This window comes from Tachysurus fulvidraco, chromosome 14 (genome assembly GCF_022655615.1).
Source record: "Tachysurus fulvidraco isolate hzauxx_2018 chromosome 14, HZAU_PFXX_2.0, whole genome shotgun sequence".
In the NCBI taxonomy this organism is placed as follows: Eukaryota; Metazoa; Chordata; class Actinopteri; order Siluriformes; family Bagridae; genus Tachysurus; species Tachysurus fulvidraco.
This window is the reverse complement of record NC_062531.1, coordinates 13,995,029-14,016,274: the sequence shown is the minus strand read 5'-3', so window position 1 is coordinate 14,016,274 and position 21,246 is coordinate 13,995,029. Positions and strand designations below refer to the sequence as shown.

Here is a 21,246-nt window from a genome sequence, read left to right as displayed (position 1 = left end):
GCAATCACCTCAGCATAGCTCACTTGTGTAGTAACATAATTGTTAAAAAATGCAAGCAAAAATTAATAAAGTGTTTGGTTAACAGCTGTTTAGAGGATAACTTATCTGCTTAAATTGACTGGGTGACTAGAGTATCCCCTCACAAACAAGCTACTAGCTAATCATATACAGTATTTTATTTTCTCTGAACAGCCCTTGTGTAATATACTACACGTACATCCTTTACAGCAGAGGGCGCTGTAACTCGACCTACAGGTTTCAGTGACGTTCAGTTTAAAACAAGTAGCGGGGGGTAAACAATGTTGCTGAACAGACGATATGAACATCCTTAAGAAATTGCCAATTCTGACACACTAAAATTTCTTATGAATATAGAAATGTCATGGCCTCGAAATCAGACCAGCTTCTTATTGTTGTTTCTATTCTTGAAGGTATGTCTAACCAACAGTTCTGTGTCGTAGACTAGTTAGCTTGTGAACTAGCCTGTTGTTGCTAACGACAAAAACACTTAGCAGTTTGTTAATATGTGCTCTGTAAAAGCCGTCAGTCTCACAGGGATAATATATTTCGTTGCGAAGTGTATTTAAATCGTGACCTTAGCTAATCTAATGTGGTTGTGTATCTAAGTAAATTACTTACTTTACTATTCACTTACATGACAGTTTTAACGGCTGTTGTATCCAAGCAAAACAGATCCGTTAACAAACAAACAAACTCTGCGCCCTAAACTCAGTTGTTTCAGCACATTGATGTCCTGTTAATGGCAATTAATAGCCATTACAGATAAATAACATTTATAAATATATTGGTACCAGACGTATCTATTGTGCTTTCTATTGTTGTGGTGTTAAAGGCGTTGTTGATTTACAGACGCACTGTTAAAATATTTCATTTGTTAAAATAATTGAGATATTGTAGTAAATCAAAGCCAATATCAAAAGCTAATTAGTTTACATTCATTTAAATCGACACGTTGCTGCTAAGACAATAAAGACTGAAGTTTTCATCCCAAGCATTAATAGTTACTTGGGGTATATAAACAGTAGGGGTATGATGTGTAATGCATTGAAGTGTTATACATCCCTTTTTGCTGAAACAGGTCGTCAGTTTCCCAAAAGACAGCAACAAACTTTAGTTGTACAAGCAAAGTTTGATGGAGAACAGTTAGAGACAGATCCTGTGGAGCATAAGGAACAGCCACAGTTTTGTACAGAGCTTGCATGGGAGCTTGATCGCAGAACACTTCACCAGCATAGGTTGGTTCTCTGTTTCTTGTTTTTTCTTTTAATTAATTCATTTTTTTGTCTTGTCATTTTTTATTTTTCATTTATGTTATTTGTTTGATGTATTGTTTGATTTCATGCTTTACAGACTCCAAAGGACACCCATCAAATTACAGTGCTATGCAATTGATTCAAATAACTCTTCAAGAGAATGTGTTGGATATATTGTAATAGACCTCAGATCTGTTCAGGAGGTTAAGCAGGTGAGTTTGACTGGTGGTAAATTTAAACATATTTGTTCATGAAATAATGTATCTTTTTTTTTTAAATGAATTTTTTTATGCATTTTTTTATTACAAAAACACAAAAATAGCTTTTGAATCTTGCCTATGCTTTTTGGATCTGATTAAATTGTTGTTTTTCCAGCCTCCTAAGTGGTATTCTTTGCTAAGTAGTAAGTACACGAAACTGAAGCCATCACTCTTGTTGAGCCTGGTCGTGGAAAATGACAACAAACAGGAATCTGATCAATTTAAGGCAAAGAAAGCACCACCAAGACCAGGTATTTTCTTTTTTTAATATTACTCCTTATCTTAAGATATCAAAATGAGAATGAAACACAGCTTTATGTGAGACATTGCATCACGTTGCAATATGCTGCCCTCTGTTTACAGTGGAATTGCAATATGTACATATACTATGTTAAAATTTGTTTTGGATGTGTACAAGAAATGAATGCAGAATGAATTATGTTTCATATACAGTAATACCTCGAGATACGAGTTTAATTCGTTCCGTGACCTTGCTCGTATCTCAATTTGCTCGTATCTCAAAGCAATTTTCCCCATTTAAATTAATTGAAATCCCATTAATACGTTCCAGATCGCAAAATTCCACTCCAGTTGTTTTGTTTGTGTTTTGAATATGAAAAATGTACAGTATCTGTATTTATAAATGACAAATATTGTATAAAAACATACAGTAATAAAAGAGAAGGTTAAAAAAATAAACTGGTTTTACTATATAGTGTATTATTTACCTTGGAGATCAGACGACTTGAACTAACGGAAGATGTGCACGGAGGTTCAGGGAGGAGTAAACAGGCGGAAGAGTTAGGAGGAATTTTGTCTCATACTTTCACTTTCGTTCATTTACTCGCTACTGTACACTCTTAATGCTACTTTACACTTAAATGGAACTTAACTAAATTTAACTAAAATTAATGAACTTAACTGAAATTCTTCACAGCACTGTCCTTTACACTCACTTTCTTAGGACCCATGGTTTTAAACGCGACAATGTTGTACGCAAAATAAAAGCACAAAATACGAGCAAAGCTTTACACAAGTGTTAACAAAGCGAGCTACACAAACACTAACCGAGTGAGGCGTGGGAAGCTGAGGCGGGGGAAATAGAGCACACGTTGTTGATGTGGGTCTTTGTTCAGCGGCTTCGGCTCGGATGTTTGTATCTCACACGTGGTTGTTGGATCTTTGTTTTTTTCGGCTCAGAATCTTGTATCTAAAAAATTTGTACGTATCTCAAGGCAAAAATTTGGTCGAATCACAGCTCGTATCTCAAAAAATTCGTATGTCTATGCACTCGTATCTCGAGGTATCACTGTATATGAATGCATGAATGAATGAAGAATACACATGGAAGTTTTTTCATTTACAACCAGTAAATGCCTCAGAAATGACAAATGAAGTGACATACAGCTAAGTATGGTAACCCCTACTCAGAATTCGTTCTCTGCATTTAACCCATCCAAAGTGCACACACACACCGTGAACACACACCCGGAGCAGTGGGCAGCCATTTTTATGCTGCGGCGCCCGGGGGAGAAGTCGGGGGGGTTCGGTGCCTTGCTCAAGGGCACCTCAGTCGTGGCCGGCCCGAGACTCGAACCTACAACCTTAGAATTACGAGTCAGACTCTCTAACCATTAGGCCACGACTTGCCCCAACCTCACCTTATCATCTCAACAATGTGTTCCAATAAAATTTCTCAAGTGGTGAAAAAGGCTGTTAAAAATCCTTTAGCTTTTACAAGATTTACCTTTATGTGCATAATTTTATAAATGCTACTTGCATAACCAGTAATTTACCTCTATGTTCTGCAGGGTCTCCGATAAAGCTTGAGTCAATGAAACTAGAGGCGATTCTAAATGAAGATGAAGGATATCATCAAATTGGACCAGCAGATGTTTGCAAAGATCTGTTTGTTCTGTCTGTAACTGTAGCCTTTGCAACCAGACTGGAACAGGTAAAAATAAATGTGCAAGATTGAGGGTGCCATACTTCATCCCCGTAGAGAGTCCCTTAAGGGGGGTGTCATAAGTGATTACTTGTAATAACAAAGTTATTATAAGCAAAATGGTAACAAAGGACATTATTTACATTATTTACTGTTAAGTGTCACCCAAATGAGGATGGGTTCCCTTCTGAGCCTGATACATCTCAAGGTTTCTTCCTCATATCATAGGGAGTTTTTTCTTGCCACCGTTGCCTCAGCCTTGCTCATTAGGGATACATTAAAATGTTTATTTTATGTTTCTATATTTTTGTGGAGCTGCTTTGAGACAATATCAATTGTTAAAAGCACTACAAAAATAAATTAAATTGAATGGGATTTGTATCTATTACACATCAATAGATAATTGATAGAATCATTGTAGTTTCAACAAATCAGGAAAATAATAAAGGGTGTAAATCAGGGGTATTCATTTAAAATTCATAGAGGTCCAGTTACTAAAATTTCCTCCCAGCAAAGGTCCGAATCTTATATTGTCACTTAAAATAGTGTACCCTCATGTTAATAAAATATACAACGCACATACATTTCTGTATAATTTATTGTTAAATTTCAAGTGTTTTCAAAGTCTGAACTTGTATGGCACTTGAATGGAAAACAATCCTGTAGTTGTCTACTACATGTCAAGTAACAGACAACAGACACTGAATTTCTTCTGAATAAAATAAATAAAAAGTGCAAACACAGCTTTGAGCAGCCTGAAGTAATGTAAAACATTCAGAATCTTCTGAATGAAATAAAAGTGCTTTTAATCTTTAAGAAAAAAATTAAACAAAAGACTTTTGAGCTGCCCCTTTTTTAAACATTAACTACATTAATAACACAGGAACCTTAGGCAAAAGAACATTTCAAGTAAAATAGAACAGGGCAGAATTTACTGAATAAAAGAAAAGTGCAGAGCTTTGAGCAGCTCCCTTTTTCCTCTCTCCTTTCCACCTCTCCTTACTCCCTTTCCATCTTCTGTTCCTAGTGAGAGAAATGGGCATGTAACTGTCCTGCCAGCATTTTGAATCTTAATTGTCCTGCCAGCGTAATTAGGTGCATTACTGCCACCTTCTGCTCTGGAGTATAGAACAGAAACAATCTGTTTTTGGCTTGGCTTTTGATGACGCTCCTGTCGTAATAACTAGATTAACTGCGCATGAACGAAAGATTTATCTTTTTATTAATATCAAAGAGCTTATGATCTTAGATTATAATAAGGAGATGCTTAATATGATGATAATAGAATTTTAACGGGTCCGGGCAGACTCGTCACTCGGTCCGGATCCGGACCGCGGTCCGCCATTTGGTGATGCCCGGTGTAAAGGGTAATTCAATAACCAAATAGAAATCATCCCATCAGCCAGTGTTAATTTTGACAGCAAAATTAGTCCTTGTTTTAGTCCTTATCTTTTGACTAAAATGTAATTTAGTTTTAGTCATAATTTAGCATCTAAATTACTTGTAAAGTGCAATGTATTTTTTAAATGTTTTCCTTAAACTAGGCCATATTCATGAAATTTGTTTGTGAAAAGTGTTGCTTTTAGTAACGTAATTCCAAAAAAATTCCTTTACCTGGTAAAATTAAAGAAGATTCTAGTAAAGATCAAAGTTATTATTCATAAGGCATCTTAACTCTTAAAAGGGCTCACAAGGTCAAAAAGTCTGTCATACCCGACACCCCACCTCCTCGCTAAGATAAAAGTTTTTGTATTTTCCTTCCTTTCAGATTGGTCCTGAATCACTCTTAAGCTAAGATTCCTATTTAGAAATGTTTAATTAGGAGCTCTCAGAGATCATTCTTAGAATCCTTATAAATACGGGGTCCTAAAGTTATTTTCACCTAGATGAAATGAGACATCTATTAACCTGTAGTGAAATGGCATTGAGGTTTTAACGAGTAATACTGTACAGTACAATACAACACAGACAGTTTTCCACATGTTTTAAATACAGAATTCTTTATTCACCTGTCCCTTTTATTTATTATAAAAGAGCATTTGCAATAACAATAATAAACAATGAACTAATTTCCCTAAATAAGATTTCATAAAGTTTAGTTATTGTCTCATTAGTTTTTGTCCAAATGTATGTATCTATGTACAGTATTGTCCTAATTTAATAATAAAGCTGGAAATAGCCAGTGGTGTGAGGTGTGTTTGAAACAGTTAGCAGATTACAGTGATACATTATTATTATTTTGGAGCTGGCCAGACAAATACCATATAAATAAATTTACGTTAATAAACCTCCTCTGGTGAAATAAATAAAACGTAATAGTGCTTATTGTAACAATATCAAAGGCTTTAGTAATTATTTGAGGTAGAGTACAAAACCCTGCAGTGATGTACTTCTATAATACTGCATTTGTATTTGTTCTCATGATGTTCATGTTTCTGTTTCTGTACAAAAGGATAAAAACCTGTTTTATGTTTTAGCTAATCTCCAGTTCAACAAAGCTGGGCAACGAAGGCTCAGATTTTTTCTTCTTCTACACACTGCTTGGCAATGATGTCACCAGCGAACCCTTCCAAAACCTGATCAATCCAAACTTTGAGCCAGAACGAGCCTCAGTTCGTATTCGCAGCAATGACAAGGTCTTGCAAGTGTTTTTCAGCCAACAACAGAGCCTTCAGGTAATGCAGCTGACCTTATTTTTTGAATGGTTTCTGTATTTATAAATGTAGCTATAACTATTTTATGTCAGCTTTACTTTTGATTATAAACACAGATCTCTATGTATAGATCCATCTCTGCTGCGGAAACCAGTCTTTAGGCAGCACCGATGTCTCTCTTGCTGCACTCATGAAGAATAGTGCGGACCTGGTGAAGCAGGTAGCCACTATAGAGGGGGCGTTTGTCTTGAAACCACCAAATCGCATCGAACAGAACCGACAGCCTGTCCCAGTGGATTTACAGCCAACAGTTGGTGTGGCCGTAACGTTGAGAAGAGAGGATGCGGAGGTATATAAAGGGCCTATAAAGGGCCCAAGTTGTTGTTCCAGTGGGAATTGAAGCAGATTGAACAGATGTATTAGATTATCAAAATGAGGTTTCGATAATGAGACGTCAATCCTTACAGTTTTCTGAGATTTACTCTCCAAACATTAGTTGCCTTTAATAAATTTCCTTTAATAATATTTGATTGACAAGTGTTTATTAAATAAACATTAGACTGTGAAACAACATCATTATGAAACTGTCAAGAAAATATTTCCGGAAATTAAATCCAAACACATTTAAGCAATATTGCATGAGAACTGTTATACTGAATATCAGCTAGGCTGTGATTTAACTGTATGCATTTATGGCCATACCAATATTCAGCATATCCACACAATTGCGAGTGCAATATTGCTTTTATACAACAGCTCTTTAAACAAGAAATTAATATTTAATTAAGTGATGATTCAGAAATTATATAACTTTATTATATTCCTATATTTTAAAACTTCTGTTCTAACTGTTTTGACCTGGGAAGTGGAATTTTACTTGACAAACCTAAATGAGCAGAGAGATATAGTGAAACATCACAGTGATGCTTATAGGAAATGGGCTCTCTTAAAATGCCTCTCAACCATCTGTTGTATGATCTGTTGTATAAACTGCAATGTATACAGTAAATTAAAAAAATGTATACTGTATATGCAACCTACATGATTTTGTAAGGTTCAAGATTAATCATGTTTGATCATTTTTTTATCTCACATTTCAAACACATAGAAATGTTTTAGGAGAAAGAAAAACCCTTAGAACAATAACCTGGTTGTATAATTGTGTGCACCCATCAACTAATACTTTTTACTAATACTCTTCTTTTGCTTGTAATACAGCACTGAAACATTTTGTGTAATATTCTGCTTAATTATTACATCTTGATTCATCTTGATCTGAACTAGATGATGATGAGTTTTCTGTGGTGTTTCTATTGTTCTTCCTCTTTTGTGCCCCCTCCTGATCAGTCAGTTTCGACATTTAGAACAAGTACATTATTGGTTCTTTGGGTAGCAGTGCTTCATTAGTCATTAGAAAATCCTACAGAAACAGTTGATCATTAGGATTAATCAGATTTAATTTAAGGGATTGTATGTGTTTTTCAAATTTTACCTTAAAATGTTTCTTTTGAAAATCTGTTTTTCATTTGAATTGTGTTGGTTAGTACAGTATATCAAATTAAAAGTGGAAAAAGATCTGAACTTATTTAGCTTGGTTTTATTTTTTACCTCACATAACCAAACGGTTTTATCAGGCTTATGTCTATTCTCTATACATTTTTTGATATTTTTATTTATTATCTCTTTTGATAAGCTATTAGAGCTGCCTATTAAGGGTGGAGAGAGGCTTAAGACTTCAGTGAAAAAAAGCCCAGCAGTACATTCCTTTCCAGAGCCAACGCCATCTGAGCAAAGACCACGTAGCCCATCTCCTGTCCTGTCTCACAAATCTCCATCACCATCCCCTGAATATCAGCATTCAGAAAGTGAGGCTGAGAGCCTGGCTGATGATGCAAGGGAAGCTCAGCTAAAACAGCCAGGTGAGAATTTGGGCAAACTGGACAATTGACTGAAATAGTGTGAGCACTCAGAGAAATTAGGACATTTTATAGTATGGACAGAATTTAACATCAATGCTTTATGTTTTTGCTGTTTCAGATTTACCTGGGCCTCCATCAGCTGTGTCTGAAAATGTGCTACCAGAGAGTGAACTAGAAAATCCTGGCACTTCCATTACTGTGTCTGCTCCAAAGATAGCCATTCCAGCCTCAGCACATCATTTCTGCTTCTCCATAGACCTGTGCAGCGTCAGAAATCTTAATGTGAGCTTCCCTGTGAACTGCACACTGAGGTAGTGTGTCTTGATTAACACATTGTGTTACGTGTTAGCTTTGTCAATAGTGGGTGATTGAATTGATAGTAAAATTCAGGTCACATTCAAACCTAGGTATGCCTACCAGTTTTTTGGGAGTGCAGCCCCAATAATGACGAATCCTGCAGTGGAGATTAAGAAGAACACAGAGGTTTTCCTGCCTCAGTCATACTGTGCCTTTGATTTTGCTGCACTGCCCAGTCAATTACAGGATACCTTTCAGAGGTGACTTTAAAATTCACATTATATTTTTCATTATACATGTGATACTGAATGTGAGGAAAACATGTTAACATGGAAGTCATTTATTCACTGTCATGCCAAATATAATGCTTGGCACTGACACAGTGAAGTTTGATCTTATAATAAGCAAACACTGGTTCTTCCAGAGTTCCCCTTGTGGTTGAAATGTGGCATCGAGACCCTGCTGCTAGAGATGTCCTACTTGGCACGGCCAGTATTCAGCTTTCCCACCTCCTTTCTTCTGAGAAGACCCGCTTCTTTGGCCAGTCTGGCCAGTACCACTGGAGACAGACTCACTCTCAGAAGCTACCTGTTATCAAAACAACAGGGTCTGTATAGTAAATAGGTTCCTGCTACTAATGGTCCTCATATATCTTTTTATGTAACAAGGCATTTTATTTGTATTAACATAAATATACCTCTAGATGGCAGCCATGCAGCACTTTAGTAATATTTAAAGGCATTAAAAATGTGAAAATAATAACTGTTATGTGAAATTAAAAGTGGTTAGTGTCCTCTTTTTTAGGACACTAAGGTTTATTTTGCTTGTTGGTTTATTTTGCTTACATGCTTGTTAGCATCGCTGAAGCACACAATACGTATTTCTTAATTAATTGCTATTTTTAACGTGCTGTTCTGTTATGTGATGGTGTTCATCTACATAAAAGTTGAAAGCATTATAGATAGCAGTTTCAAATATTTAAAGGATTCCTTACATCTAATTTAATTGCCATTTTTATTAAATGTAATTCTATTTTGTGGATCAAGCCGTGTTAAACAAAACTGCATGAAATATCAAAGGAAAGATGTTGACACTAATCAGTTCACATTATTCTTCTCATTCAGTATATTATATTATATTAATCATATAAATAATATGGTCTCCTTTAATTATTTGTATTTTTTGTGCAATCTTTACCTTACCTGCCTCACTTTTCTCTCTCTTTCTGAGTTATTAGTGCTCACAAAATCATACAGTCAGAAATCATTATATATGGTTATTCCTTGTAGTATTACTTTTTAATAATTAGGAATAATTACTTCCTCAAACAAGAAAATCACATTTCTTAATATTTCCCACAGACCTTATATTTAATAATCGTCTTAATTTTTTTGATATAGATCAAATGAAAAGGTGGCTGAACTTAGCTATGTGACAGTTCTGGAGGATATGGGTTTAGTGAAAGCCCAGGATGTCCTCTTATCTGAATCTTCGCAGGTAAAACTTGATTAAGATTTATAGCCGAAATGTATGACTTTTTTTCTGCAGGCATTACTGATTTGTAGGAAATACTTCCCGATTGGCTTATGTTTTCAAATATTGACACTTTTTTCATTTGACAGAGTGCTAATCAGGTGTACAATAAGCCAGCAGCTCCAGCTAGGCCTTACAGTGGGGGTGAGGTAGGGACTAAGCCTCGGGAGACTCGGGAGTACAGGGCAGCACTGGAGCTTGAGATGTGGAAGGAGATGCAAGAAGATCTATTTGAAAACCAGGTCATCACCTTTTTTTTAATTAAAAAGACTTTGCTCATTTTAAACAATAATTTTTTGTTATCATTAACAATTGTTTGCACTAATATAACACTTCTTGCATTTGAGTGCATTATAGCATTTTACTTAAGTTGGCACTTTTGATATCTGTAGCTAAAGCAGAAAGAAATGAGCCATATGCAGGCCCTGGCAGAGGAGTGGAGGAAAAGAGATCGGGAACGAGAAGCACTCATTAAAAAGAAGGTACTCTGACTGCACTTGATTTAGGTTTTTTTTTTTTTAAAAAACATGATATTGCCAAGTTTTGAACAGTTTGATGGAAATTGGCAAAATTAGGCCCATTTCTCTCATTTTTAAGGAGATGGAGTATAATCTGTTGGAAGAACAACTCCAGAAGACTCTAGCTGATCTTGAAAAAAGAGAGAAGTCTCTTGCTCATGCAGAGATGGAGGTTAGTATATTTTCATTTGTATAAATATTACTATCTTATGATGGATGTAGATTAGTGATTGTTCATAGCTAAGAATTTTATTTAAAGATCCTGTTTATATATTTGCACACGTATGTTATTAGACACAGAGGCTGCAGCGGGAAATGCGTGTGGAACATGAGTTCAGCATGCGGGAGCTGCAGGATAGCACCAGGCGTTTACGTGAAGACTGTGCTCACCAGGTGGAGCTGGAGAGATCAAAGGTCAGGCAGCTTGAGGAGGACCTTACAAGGCATCAACAGCAGGTAGGCGTGACAGACGTTGTGCAGCAAGTTCAATTTCTGCTCTAATAAAGCAAGCAGCACAGGAGAAAGTGCTGACCTCAAGGTCAGTAGGGTGTAAGATCACCCCTCCTCCTTTCCCTGCAGACAGATTTAAGAAAAGTATTACTGAGGCCTGGTTTGACCCCAAAAAGCTACATGATGTGGCTGCTAGTTCCTAATATGTATTGTTGTTCACATCAAAGCTTAGTTTTTAATTTAGCTTGTCATTACCTGCTTACTGAATATATTGATGTCTCATGTAATAGTTGTTTTGTATAAGTATGATAGAATTAAGAAAAATTCATATAAGTAGAATTAAAACCCCTGGCAAAACTTAGAGGAGGTAAAACTAGCTGTTTTTTTTTCATCTAAATGGGAAACTAAAACATTGCACCCTGAAAATAGAAAATGCACAAGAAAGCAAATGAAAAATTAATTCTTAGAAACGGGAGTCAATCCAAATTTGGTTAATGTCTAGAAAAGCCAAACAAATCCAGCACTAACATGTAAACAATGTTGAATTTTTTTTTTGAATAGTGAAGTCTATGCCTCATAGAATTCAGGCCATCATAAAACCCCGAGGAGGAGCAACAAAGTATTAATTGTGATTCTGTTTTTTGTTTTTGTTTTTTAATGACGCCATAATTTTTTTTCTCAACATTGAGAGATACCTTCATTTCTTCATGTGCTTGATCTGGAATAAAATATGTTATTAGTTAAAATAATTACATTTGTTTGATGTGTGTTTTATGTAACACAAATTTTAAAAAAAAGTTTTAAAAAAATGTGTGTGTGTGTATGTGTATATGTATGTATGTGTGTATGAATGTGTGATCCTCTAAGTTTGGTGATTCCATCGTTTTTACATTTTTGCCTGCAAACTGTAAACTCAATCAACCAAAGAGCCACATACTTTAAATAGCATTTCTACTAGAGATCTCCAAAAGTTATGTACTGCTACTTTAAAATAGGAACGATAGGAACTTTTGAGGAGATCTAGTGATTTACTGGCAGACAGACTCCTCCTGGCAGCACTGGGCAGACTTTGGCTTTCTATTTCAATAATCGTGAATGTTACATGCAGTATTTACTTGAGCACATTTCATCATTGATCTAATTAATCATCTGACCAACTGCAAAGTATGTTTTAAAACTTCCAAATTTGTGCCAGACAATGTTTCTGTTTTGTTTCATTTTCCTCTTATGACCGTATTTCTCAGAGCTTTTTTTAACACACAAATGCTTCATGTCAACCAGACTCGCGTCATGCTTTGCACAGACAGCCCACCTACTGAAATAGTTCAGTCTGCCGTCTCATTTCTTTCCCCCAAAACATCTGGACTGGCCCTGGATCTAACAAATCAACCAAAGTAGGTTTCTGACATGCGAAAGGGAGAAGGGCCTTTGTGATGAGAGATCCTCAGTTTTGGTTGCCACAAGACTCTATATCTTGTCTTCCCTCCCGTGTCAGGAACGTGTAAACATACATTTGTCCTGTGTCAGCACACGCTAACCAGTTTATCAGGCCAGAATTCTCCACTGCCTTGTCTGCTGGACACTCCTCGCCTCATCTCAGACTATTGTGTGTGTGTGTGTGTGTGTGTGTGTGTGTGTGTGTGTTTGGGGGGGGGGGGGTATCTGGTTTATATCAGAAAGGGAAGACTCCAATGGGAAAAGCTCATTGGGATTTAGTTACACTGGATGCCGTCTAACACCCTTGATGTCTTGCACCTCTCGAGTGTGTTTTGGGGCAGTACATCATTAACTAGTAGGCTTTTGTTTGGAGAGAGAAGTGTTCGGCTGTAAATAAGCAGTGGATCTGCTATGCACACATGAAAATGTTTATAAGCATCCTTACAATTCTAGTGATTAAATTACACATGCAAAAAATTCTCACCTCTGGCTTTATTATTTTAACAGTAATGTTCAATAGCTGAGCAATACTTAGTGCCAGAGTGATGATCCATTGATTAGCTTATTTTCCACCTGAGTAAAATGTGCTTGAGGCTCTGGTTTTTTTTTTCCATCTTATAGTTCCATTAGTAAAATTTGTACTATTTTCCAGATAATGTAAGTCAATGTTTGGAATGCGTTTGATTGATTAGAATTGAGGATAAATTAATGACATACAGTATTTGCAAGGCAAATATTACCTATATATTTATAGGTAATTCTTTTATACGGACCTTTAAAATAACAATTCCTCTTTTGTTTTGCTTTTTCATGTTTAGTGTGTGTTTTTGTTTCCATCCAAAGGTAATAGATGCTGAAAAGAAGTACAAACTCCTAGAAAAAGAATTTCAGCATTATCGTGACCAACAGAACACTCGACCTGAGATCCATTTACAGTCAGAGATTAACTTGCTGCGATTAGAGAAGGTTAGTAAATGATGAAAACAAAAATATTAAGTAGAATTTGCTTTTAAACCTTTAGCTAAGTATTCTGTAGTATTAATGTACAAAACGATTGCACGTCTTCATTTGAAAATGATGCATTCATCATTTTAATATTTATATAATCAGGTATTTATTGATTAATTATTTTATATTATGGTTTTCTAGGTGCATTAGAGATAAAACGTCTGTGGTAAAAATGTTTGATTATGAAAATGTAATAGCATTTTTGTGTTACTGGGAGCAACTTTCTAAAATTTTGGCGGTTTTGTCAATCGAAAGGCTGAACTGGAGCGGAAATTAGAATCGACAACAAAATCTAAACTGCATTACAAGCAACAGTGGGGTCGCGCTCTAAAAGAACTGGCGAGATTTAAGCAGGTAAGCCGTTTTAAAATGCTCTTAAACTCCATGGGGTTGAACATTGAAAATACAGTTAGGTCTGAAATAGCCAGAATCTCGAGTATAGAGATACAATATACACTATGTTGTATGTTGCAATGCTATTTGTTTGAGCATAGTTTATAGTATTGGTATTGTACCCACATATTTTCCAGCTTGTATGCAAAATGTCCCAATAGTAGTCTGATTATTGTAACAAACATACACAAACAGTGTATTGTATTTACTGTTTGTCCTTCATGTATAACCATATATCATAAGCAAAGGAAAGTGAGGTATGTGGTATCTCACATGAGTAACTGAGCATGGTAAGCAAATCCAGCTCAAGACAAACGTGCTTTTTCTTGGTGCATTTCCTGCCAGAAGTAAGTTATAATTTTCCAGGGTTGAAGAAAACTTCTACATGGTGCACTGAGGAACAGTAAGGCTGCCTGTAGCTTGTGGTGTTTGCTTTGAAACATTGAACTCCTTCTCAAGTGAACCCTCTAAAGACTAATACCAATGTAAACAGAGGAGACGCAAAGAGCTTATCAGGCCTTACTAATAACTGTTAAAGACAGAGTCCAGCTGGAAAGTCTGAGTTGTCTTTTCCCCCAGCCTCTTTTTCTTTTTTCTCTTTAAGTGCCAGATATATGTTAAGAAAACATTGGTTGATTTATAATGCACAATGGGGTCTATCACCTAATATGAAAGAGAGCTATAAATCACATCTGTATTATGCAAAGCATTAGCCTGCATAGTAACCATTTCAACATCGAGTTCACTTGTTGAAAGATCAATATATGAAGATCTCAGAATTCACATATAATCTAATATATATTATTATTATATTATTATATGACAGGACACTTTGGCCCAAGTCTGGAAGCTCACTAACTTTTAATATAGCAACCAAATGGCATTTCATTAGATACTTATTTCCTATTAAAACGGTGCCTATCTTTGTTACCTTAAATGCACATTTATCACATACTCAGGGAATAACATTTGTCTTTAACTGCTAACATGACAGGCACTGCCTTTAAAAAAAATTACTTTAGCATTTAGTTTGTCAATTTGAAGAGCTGGGAAAACTTAAGCTATGAAATCCCCCAGGTGCTTGTCCTGTTCTTGTCAGCTCAGTCTTCAGCAGAAAACTGCAATTGAGCTGTAGACTGGAAGCTTTCTCCACTCAAACGAGTCCTCTGTCTGACCCACTCTGGAGGAAAGCCACAGGTCATTCATTGGTCACTCAGTTGATTTTTTTTTCCTTCTTTTGTCACCTCCGGGTCAACTAAAAATATGTTTGTGTACACAATTTGTCATGGTCCTATAATGGTTAGTTAGGCCATCCTGCTGCCACACACCTTTTTACTGTCAGTTTAGGCCTCTGGAAATATTTAGTACAGCCATCAACCACAGGTAGCAAAGGAAACACTTCAGCCCTAGGGACCTTAAGAAAATCTGCAGGATAATTGTTTCAGTGTTTTTCTTCTCCATTTACTTGGCTTCAAATGCTATGGCTATGTCTTGTTGGGTTTGTTTTTCTTGCAATTTAGGCTCTTGCAAATGTATTATTGGTTTCTAATGCTCCATGAAAAGAGAAAATTAAATTAGATTATACATAAACATATCCGTTCAGGGATGAAATTAAACCAAGTCATTAAGCCAGCTATGGACTAGCTCATAAAAGTTTCACACAGGCTTTCTTCTGTCAACAAATAGTCCAAAATATTGATGTGTGGTTTCTTAATGGTAAGGTATGATCACTTTTATGCTCAGATTTCAGCAGTTACCTCTTAATGTGCCACTTCTGAAGGTCAAATTCAATTAAATGACCATTATAATTGGTAGTTTAATCCTTTCTCAGTTATAGAATAATGTAATGTGGCACTAAGATACTGTAGATAGAGCTGTCTAGATGGACTTTGAGTTTCCAAGGGGTATTTAGCAATAGATTCATTCCTATTTTTCATTTGTTTTTCTCTACATGCATCCCTGTGTACGATGTGTTGAATCTCTCTCTTTTACTTGTCCTGGGTTTTTATTCTTTCCAGAGAGAACAAGAGAATGCCATGATACGGCTGAAAAAGCAGCAGCAAGAACTGGAGCACATGAGGATACGGTATCTGGCAGCTGAGGAGAAGGAAGCTGTCAAGAATGAGAAACACGAGCTCCAGGACATCCGCAATGAGCTGAACAGGTAAATGCTACCAAAAAAAATCCCCCCTAAAAAAAAGCTATAGTTTGGCAGAGCTATATTTTATCCATTTATTCTAGAAATTAATTTCCTGTCGATCATGACCAGGCTAAAGCAGCAGGATGAGAAGAGAACGTGGAAGGAGCCAACCAGCATGTCTCTGAATGAGAGTGCTGATGAGCACCTGAGTCGCCTGTTAGAGGAGAGAGACACACTGCTTCGTACGGGTGTGTACACACACGAGGACCGCATCATTGCTGAACTCAATAGGCAGATTCAAGAGGCCATGGCCAACAGAGTTCCAAACTGAATTACATTCTGGAACACAATAAAGTAAGAAACTGCTGAGTGTAGAGTAAATTGCCACATTCCAAATGATGATGCATCTAAAGAATATTTTCTTTTTTATTGTAATTGTTTCTACATCTACAAAACGTGTGTGTGTGTGAGAGATAATGAGACAGAAACCCAAACATATGCCAAACAGTGATTTTGGTCATGGGATTCCTTAATTGATGTTTCTTGTGGCTTTGGTGAATGAGGGATTTCACCAGGTGGCACTATCTCTCAAGAAATACACGTTCTTTTAAATATTCCTGAATTTCTTTAAGGTTGTGTGTGTCTATTTATTATTGTAGGGTTTGGCCCGAAGTGGTATGTGTGCTGTTACTTTTGCTTTTCTATTTACATATGCCCAATACATTACATTACACATGTCTTTGCCTAATAAATTATTTCTACTGTCATTTTTGCCTAGTAGTATAAGTATTAATCCAGTCTTTTACAGCATGTATAGTCAAGGCCAATTGACTTGAATTTATACTCAGGTTTTTAATTATTGTGTTAATTTGCCTGTAATTAAGTGGTACTTGTTTGGAGTATATTCCACATATTATAAGTGTAATAATACACAAATTAACTTTAACTATTTAATTGAATTATTTAACATGTTCTAATTGTTAATATGATGAAGTTTAGAATATTTTCAGAACATTTAGAGAAGTTGTTTCCGGGTCACTGTTTTAATCAGAGGGAAGGCAGCATAATTGCTTAAAGTTTTTGCCATGGTAAAGTCTCTAGGACAGGTTTTTCTGCTTTTGTGGCTTCTTTGTAACATGGCTAACAAGGCGGCATTTTATGTATTATAACTTTAAAACAATAAAAAGGAAAAGACTGTTTATAGCTGCTATAACTTGATAACAGGAACTAAATTGTTATGCATCATCCGGTGTAACTATAAATCGGTAAAATGTACAACAGGCCATTTAACAAATAAATTGTTAGGTTTGTGTTACCACAAATTTGGAAGCAAATAATTGTCTAGAATGTATTTGTAAGCTGTAACATTACAATTTCTATTTACTGTATTTAAGGACAATGCTTCTTGTGCATAAAGAGATGTACAGTGACCTGACCACTAATATCAGTGTCTGACCTAACTACAGCACTTGTGGTTGAACAGCTAAATGCCCGCAGTCTCAACCCAAAATCTAGTGGAAAGATTTTCTAGAAGAGTGGAAGTTATTATAACAGCAAAGGGTCTTCTTAGTCTCCCTACATAAATCTGCAATGGGTTCTTCAGAAATCACATACAGGGGTGATTGTTAGCTAGACACAAACCTTTGCCCATATAATGTCAAATTATGGCCAGTTTGTTTTTCAAGCTAAATATGGTGATATATTTGCCCTTTATTTTTAGCCCTTAAAAAATACTAGATGCATTCTTTCAAAGCTGCCTCATTGAAGACTGATCCTGCTCTTGAAGACAAATTGTAAGCTTTAGATAAAGGCAGTGAAATAGCAGCGCAGTGTCAATTGACAAGGTAAGTAACAGAATACAAGCGGAATCTTATATCAGATATAATCTCATTCTCAAGCAGCAGAATGATAGGTTTCTAACAATAGGTTTCTAACTAACTGACTGGAGTTCTAAGACTTGTCTGTTTGCAGCCGTGTGCAGACGTGGAACTCTTAATACACTTTATCTGGCTGTGAGGAGCATCACTCGACAATCCTGCGGTGTGAAGCTGTTTGTGCAGATAGTGTCCTTTAACTTGTTTTGGGCACTTACACGAACAGTCTATCAGCGACAACCTACACGGCTGATAGAGACACAGCCCTATCTACACATGTAGAGAGCCTTAACTGTAGGATTAATACATGTCTAACATAGTAACCAGCTTCATACCCCTTAGAAAGCCATAGTGCTGAGCGTTGATCTCAGTTCCTCAGCTTGCACACATTCCTTTTCCCAGCTTAACTGCTCCTGATTGTGTCCTTTAGGCTTAGCTCCTCTGGCTCTGTAAAGCAGGTTATAAATGAATGCCTCGGACAACAGCAAATATGTGTTTCATGGAAGCCTAAAAATAAATCTGTCAAATGATTTAGATGTTTATTAGCAAACATCCTAACAATTTTAGCATCCATTTTGCATTACATTAATAACAACATTATCTGTGATTGACTTATATCACTTATATAAAATATTGTCAACATTCAGAGTATTTTCCAGGGTTCATTTTTACTGGCTAATAGCAAATGAAATATGATCACCAGCATTGAAAGTATTATCAGCTGCTTTAGCTAGACAAAGAAATGCATTTGAACATATTTTCAGAATTACAACTTTGCTATATGGACAGATTGTTGACATGGACTGATTTAATAGCAGTCAAGCAGATGTTGGTGAACATGTGAAATGTTTGAGGCACAACACATGATCAAAAGCATATGACATTGAAAATCTCGAGGTGATTATTAACTTTTTATTGGTTTCACTCTTCAGGCTCACTACTGTACATGGTCTACTGAACACTTGCGCAATTGGTTCCAGGATATTTAGAATCTAAGTGAGTTTCAGAAGACAAGGTGGTCCTCATTGCGCACTGAAGTGAGAAATATGAAATGTACTGAAATACCTGGTCAAACACAGTCAAAATGAAAACAAGCATTTTTTAAACTTTTACAATGCGGTGCATGGTTCCAATTAGAATTTCCTCTTTTTTTTTTACAAAAAGATTGAGTTTTATCACTAAGTGTTTCTGAAAATGTGACCTTTGTCGGTTTACCGTTGTCAACAGCAGGAAATTCCACAGAAAGTGGACCACTCACGTTGAAAGACTAATGCTTCATGTATGTTTTCAAAATTCGTATTTTCTTCAGATTTTTTTTTGTGGAGCCTTTGGGCAATACTGCTTTTCACAAGTCCAAGTTCCCACAGCAAAGTTCTATGATTGATGGCTGAAATTTTTAACTATTTGCGTTGTAAATGGCTAATACTCCTTTGGGACAATTTTCTTGGGTCTCAAAACTGTAGTGATTACTAAGGAAGAGAATTGGATGAATTTTTCCTGCGATCAAAAATAAGAATTAGTAAATCAGGGTCTCAAGAGCTCAGATGTGTGTTTGTTCACATCTGGCTTGTCCAGCTAAAGATAAATATGCAGCAATATGCATGTTAGCATAATACAGTATAATGGAATGTTCCCATGAACATAACCGAGTATTACATATGTCAACTATACAAAATGTCACTCTTAGTTCTCAAAAACAAACTGTTACGGCCTTGCTCTACAGCATGAGCCTTGTTTAGAAGTGTTATGAAAATACCATGAAAACGTATCTGTAATTGGCAGAGAACATATATCTAAACATTTTAAACTCGGATGTCTGAAGGCTACATTGAAATAAACGGTGGGATACCGTATTAAGATGCATAGCCATCTCATTTGTAAGTGATTAATATCATGCAAGCCAAACTAAACAAGACTGTGCCCCAAAAAGTAAGAAATAATGTTTATTCAACGGTCTCCAGTCATTTTCATGTTTTAGCTGATTGTCAATGATAAATGACAAGCAATTGTTTTACACTTTCTTGTATTTCAAGTACTGATGTAGCCTAACAGATTAAATGGTTTGGAAATCATTCAGTGTATTATGAATAAGACCAATAAATTCTCTAATACCAGTAATACAACCTTCATTGCAAAAAGGCTGCTGTTTTCATTTCTTTTGTACAAACTAGGTAGTGTTTGGGTGAGGGGGCTTGAAGAACTTCACTTGAAAGGTGTGCATTGGCAAGACGTAATAAATCAGAGCGAAAGCCAGTGAGCAGCACTGAGTTCATGGTCAGAAGGCCAAATCCATAACCCCGCGACAGTTGCCTGAACCGCAGAAACAGAGGCGCACAGGGACATGACCTTTCACACAGGCACCACAGGGGCCAGAGCCGGAGTGCTAACCTCAGACACTACACTCATACATCGCCAACAAGAAAAGATGGATTTTATGCTTTGTGTAAGAAAGAAAATGTACACAAGCCTGAATGTGTATTGTTTCTCAATGTAGCTAACACGAAAGCAACAGTAAACAATAAAGAAACTGAAAACAGTATACACCAGGTGACAGTAGCACCCTATATGTATGATATACTCATTTAAGTTTTATTAAATTAAGATTTTTAAATTTTTTACCTTTGCTGGTATGCGCTCATATTTACAAAGCAAAAGTGCCTTTGTTCCTATAATATATATATATTACAAATTGGCTTCTGGCTTTATCCACTTTATCACTTTATTCACAAGACATTCTGTTTTAGTTGTTTCATATTGTTTATTTAAAAAAGGCAAAATCATGCAAACAAGAATCAGACGTGGACAAGACTGAGCTCATCACACTTTCCAGAACGTAATGTATTCTGATGATTATCATACACAATTGACTCTGTTGAGTCCATTGAACATAAAATCTTTAGACATTTATAAAAAAGGTACCTATACTGATTGAGTTACTTTTGTAAATCACTGTGATGCTTTTAAAATCTTGTTAAATATTCTGACCATTGTACCAATATTGTACTAATATACTTATGTTGTTTTTGTTCGAAAATTTCAAAATGATAGATAATGATAGAATATCCATAACATTAAAACCACCAAAGTGGACAACACTGAGCTCTGTACAGTGGAACCTGCCAATGGGTGGGATACATTAGGCAGCAAGTGAACAGTCAGTTTTCAAAGCTGATGTGCTGGAAGAAGGAAAAATTGGGGAAGTATAAGGATTTGAGCATCTTAGCAAGAGGCAAATTGTGATGGTGAGTGATGATTAGTTTAGAGCACAGTGGGTTGTACCTAAAATGCAGTGGTTAGTACCAAAAGTAGCCCTGGGAAGGGCAGCCAAGGCTCACTGGTGCAAATGGGAGCAAAGGCTAGGCTGTCTGGTCTCATCCCACGGAAGAGCTACTGTAGCACAAATTGAGGAAAAGGTTAATGCTACTATAGAAAGATGTGAGAGCACACAGAGTATCATAACTTGCACAGCTACATTGCTACAGAATGGTCAAAGTGCCAATGGTGACCCCAGTCCACCCCTGAAAGTACATACATTGGGCATGTG

At 36.2% G+C, this 21,246-nt stretch overlaps 1 protein-coding gene across 2 annotated transcripts; it reads left to right on the top strand.

Annotated features, from left to right (window-relative positions):
• Window positions 1-246: 246 nt before the first annotated feature.
• On the top strand, window positions 247-16,595 carry LOC113656180 (centrosomal protein of 120 kDa). 2 transcript variants are annotated; one of them, XM_027167276.2, is made up of 20 exons: window positions 247-431; window positions 1,100-1,256; window positions 1,372-1,486; window positions 1,650-1,785; window positions 3,346-3,488; window positions 5,957-6,154; window positions 6,264-6,482; window positions 7,827-8,052; window positions 8,171-8,363; window positions 8,460-8,609; window positions 8,774-8,956; window positions 9,750-9,846; window positions 9,972-10,124; window positions 10,275-10,364; window positions 10,480-10,572; window positions 10,695-10,856; window positions 13,131-13,253; window positions 13,551-13,649; window positions 15,707-15,852; window positions 15,930-16,071. In XM_027167276.2, the coding sequence occupies exons 1-20, from the start codon at window positions 383-385 to the stop codon at window positions 15,934-15,936; spliced, it is 2,739 nt and encodes a 912-aa protein (XP_027023077.1). In that variant the 5' UTR covers window positions 247-382; the 3' UTR covers window positions 15,937-16,071. The 2 variants fall into 2 exon arrangements, with proteins under 2 accessions (XP_027023077.1, XP_027023076.1); XM_027167275.2 differs by having other exon boundaries at window positions 248-431; window positions 15,958-16,595.
• The last annotated feature ends 4,651 nt before the right edge of the window (window positions 16,596-21,246 follow it).

What these genes read in the sequence shown, in the direction of transcription:
- LOC113656180 (XM_027167275.2), top strand. Translation starts at nt 383, where the DNA reads ATGGCCTCGAAATCAGACCAGCTTCTTATTGTTGTTTCTATTCTTGAA. An exon ending in CTGTTCAGGAGGTTAAGCAG is followed by an intron (nt 1,487 to 1,649) that starts GTGAGTTTGACT and finishes TTGTTTTTCCAG; the next exon opens with CCTCCTAAGTGGTATTCTTT. An exon ending in TTACAAGGCATCAACAGCAG is followed by an intron (nt 10,857 to 13,130) that starts GTAGGCGTGACA and finishes TTCCATCCAAAG; the next exon opens with GTAATAGATGCTGAAAAGAA.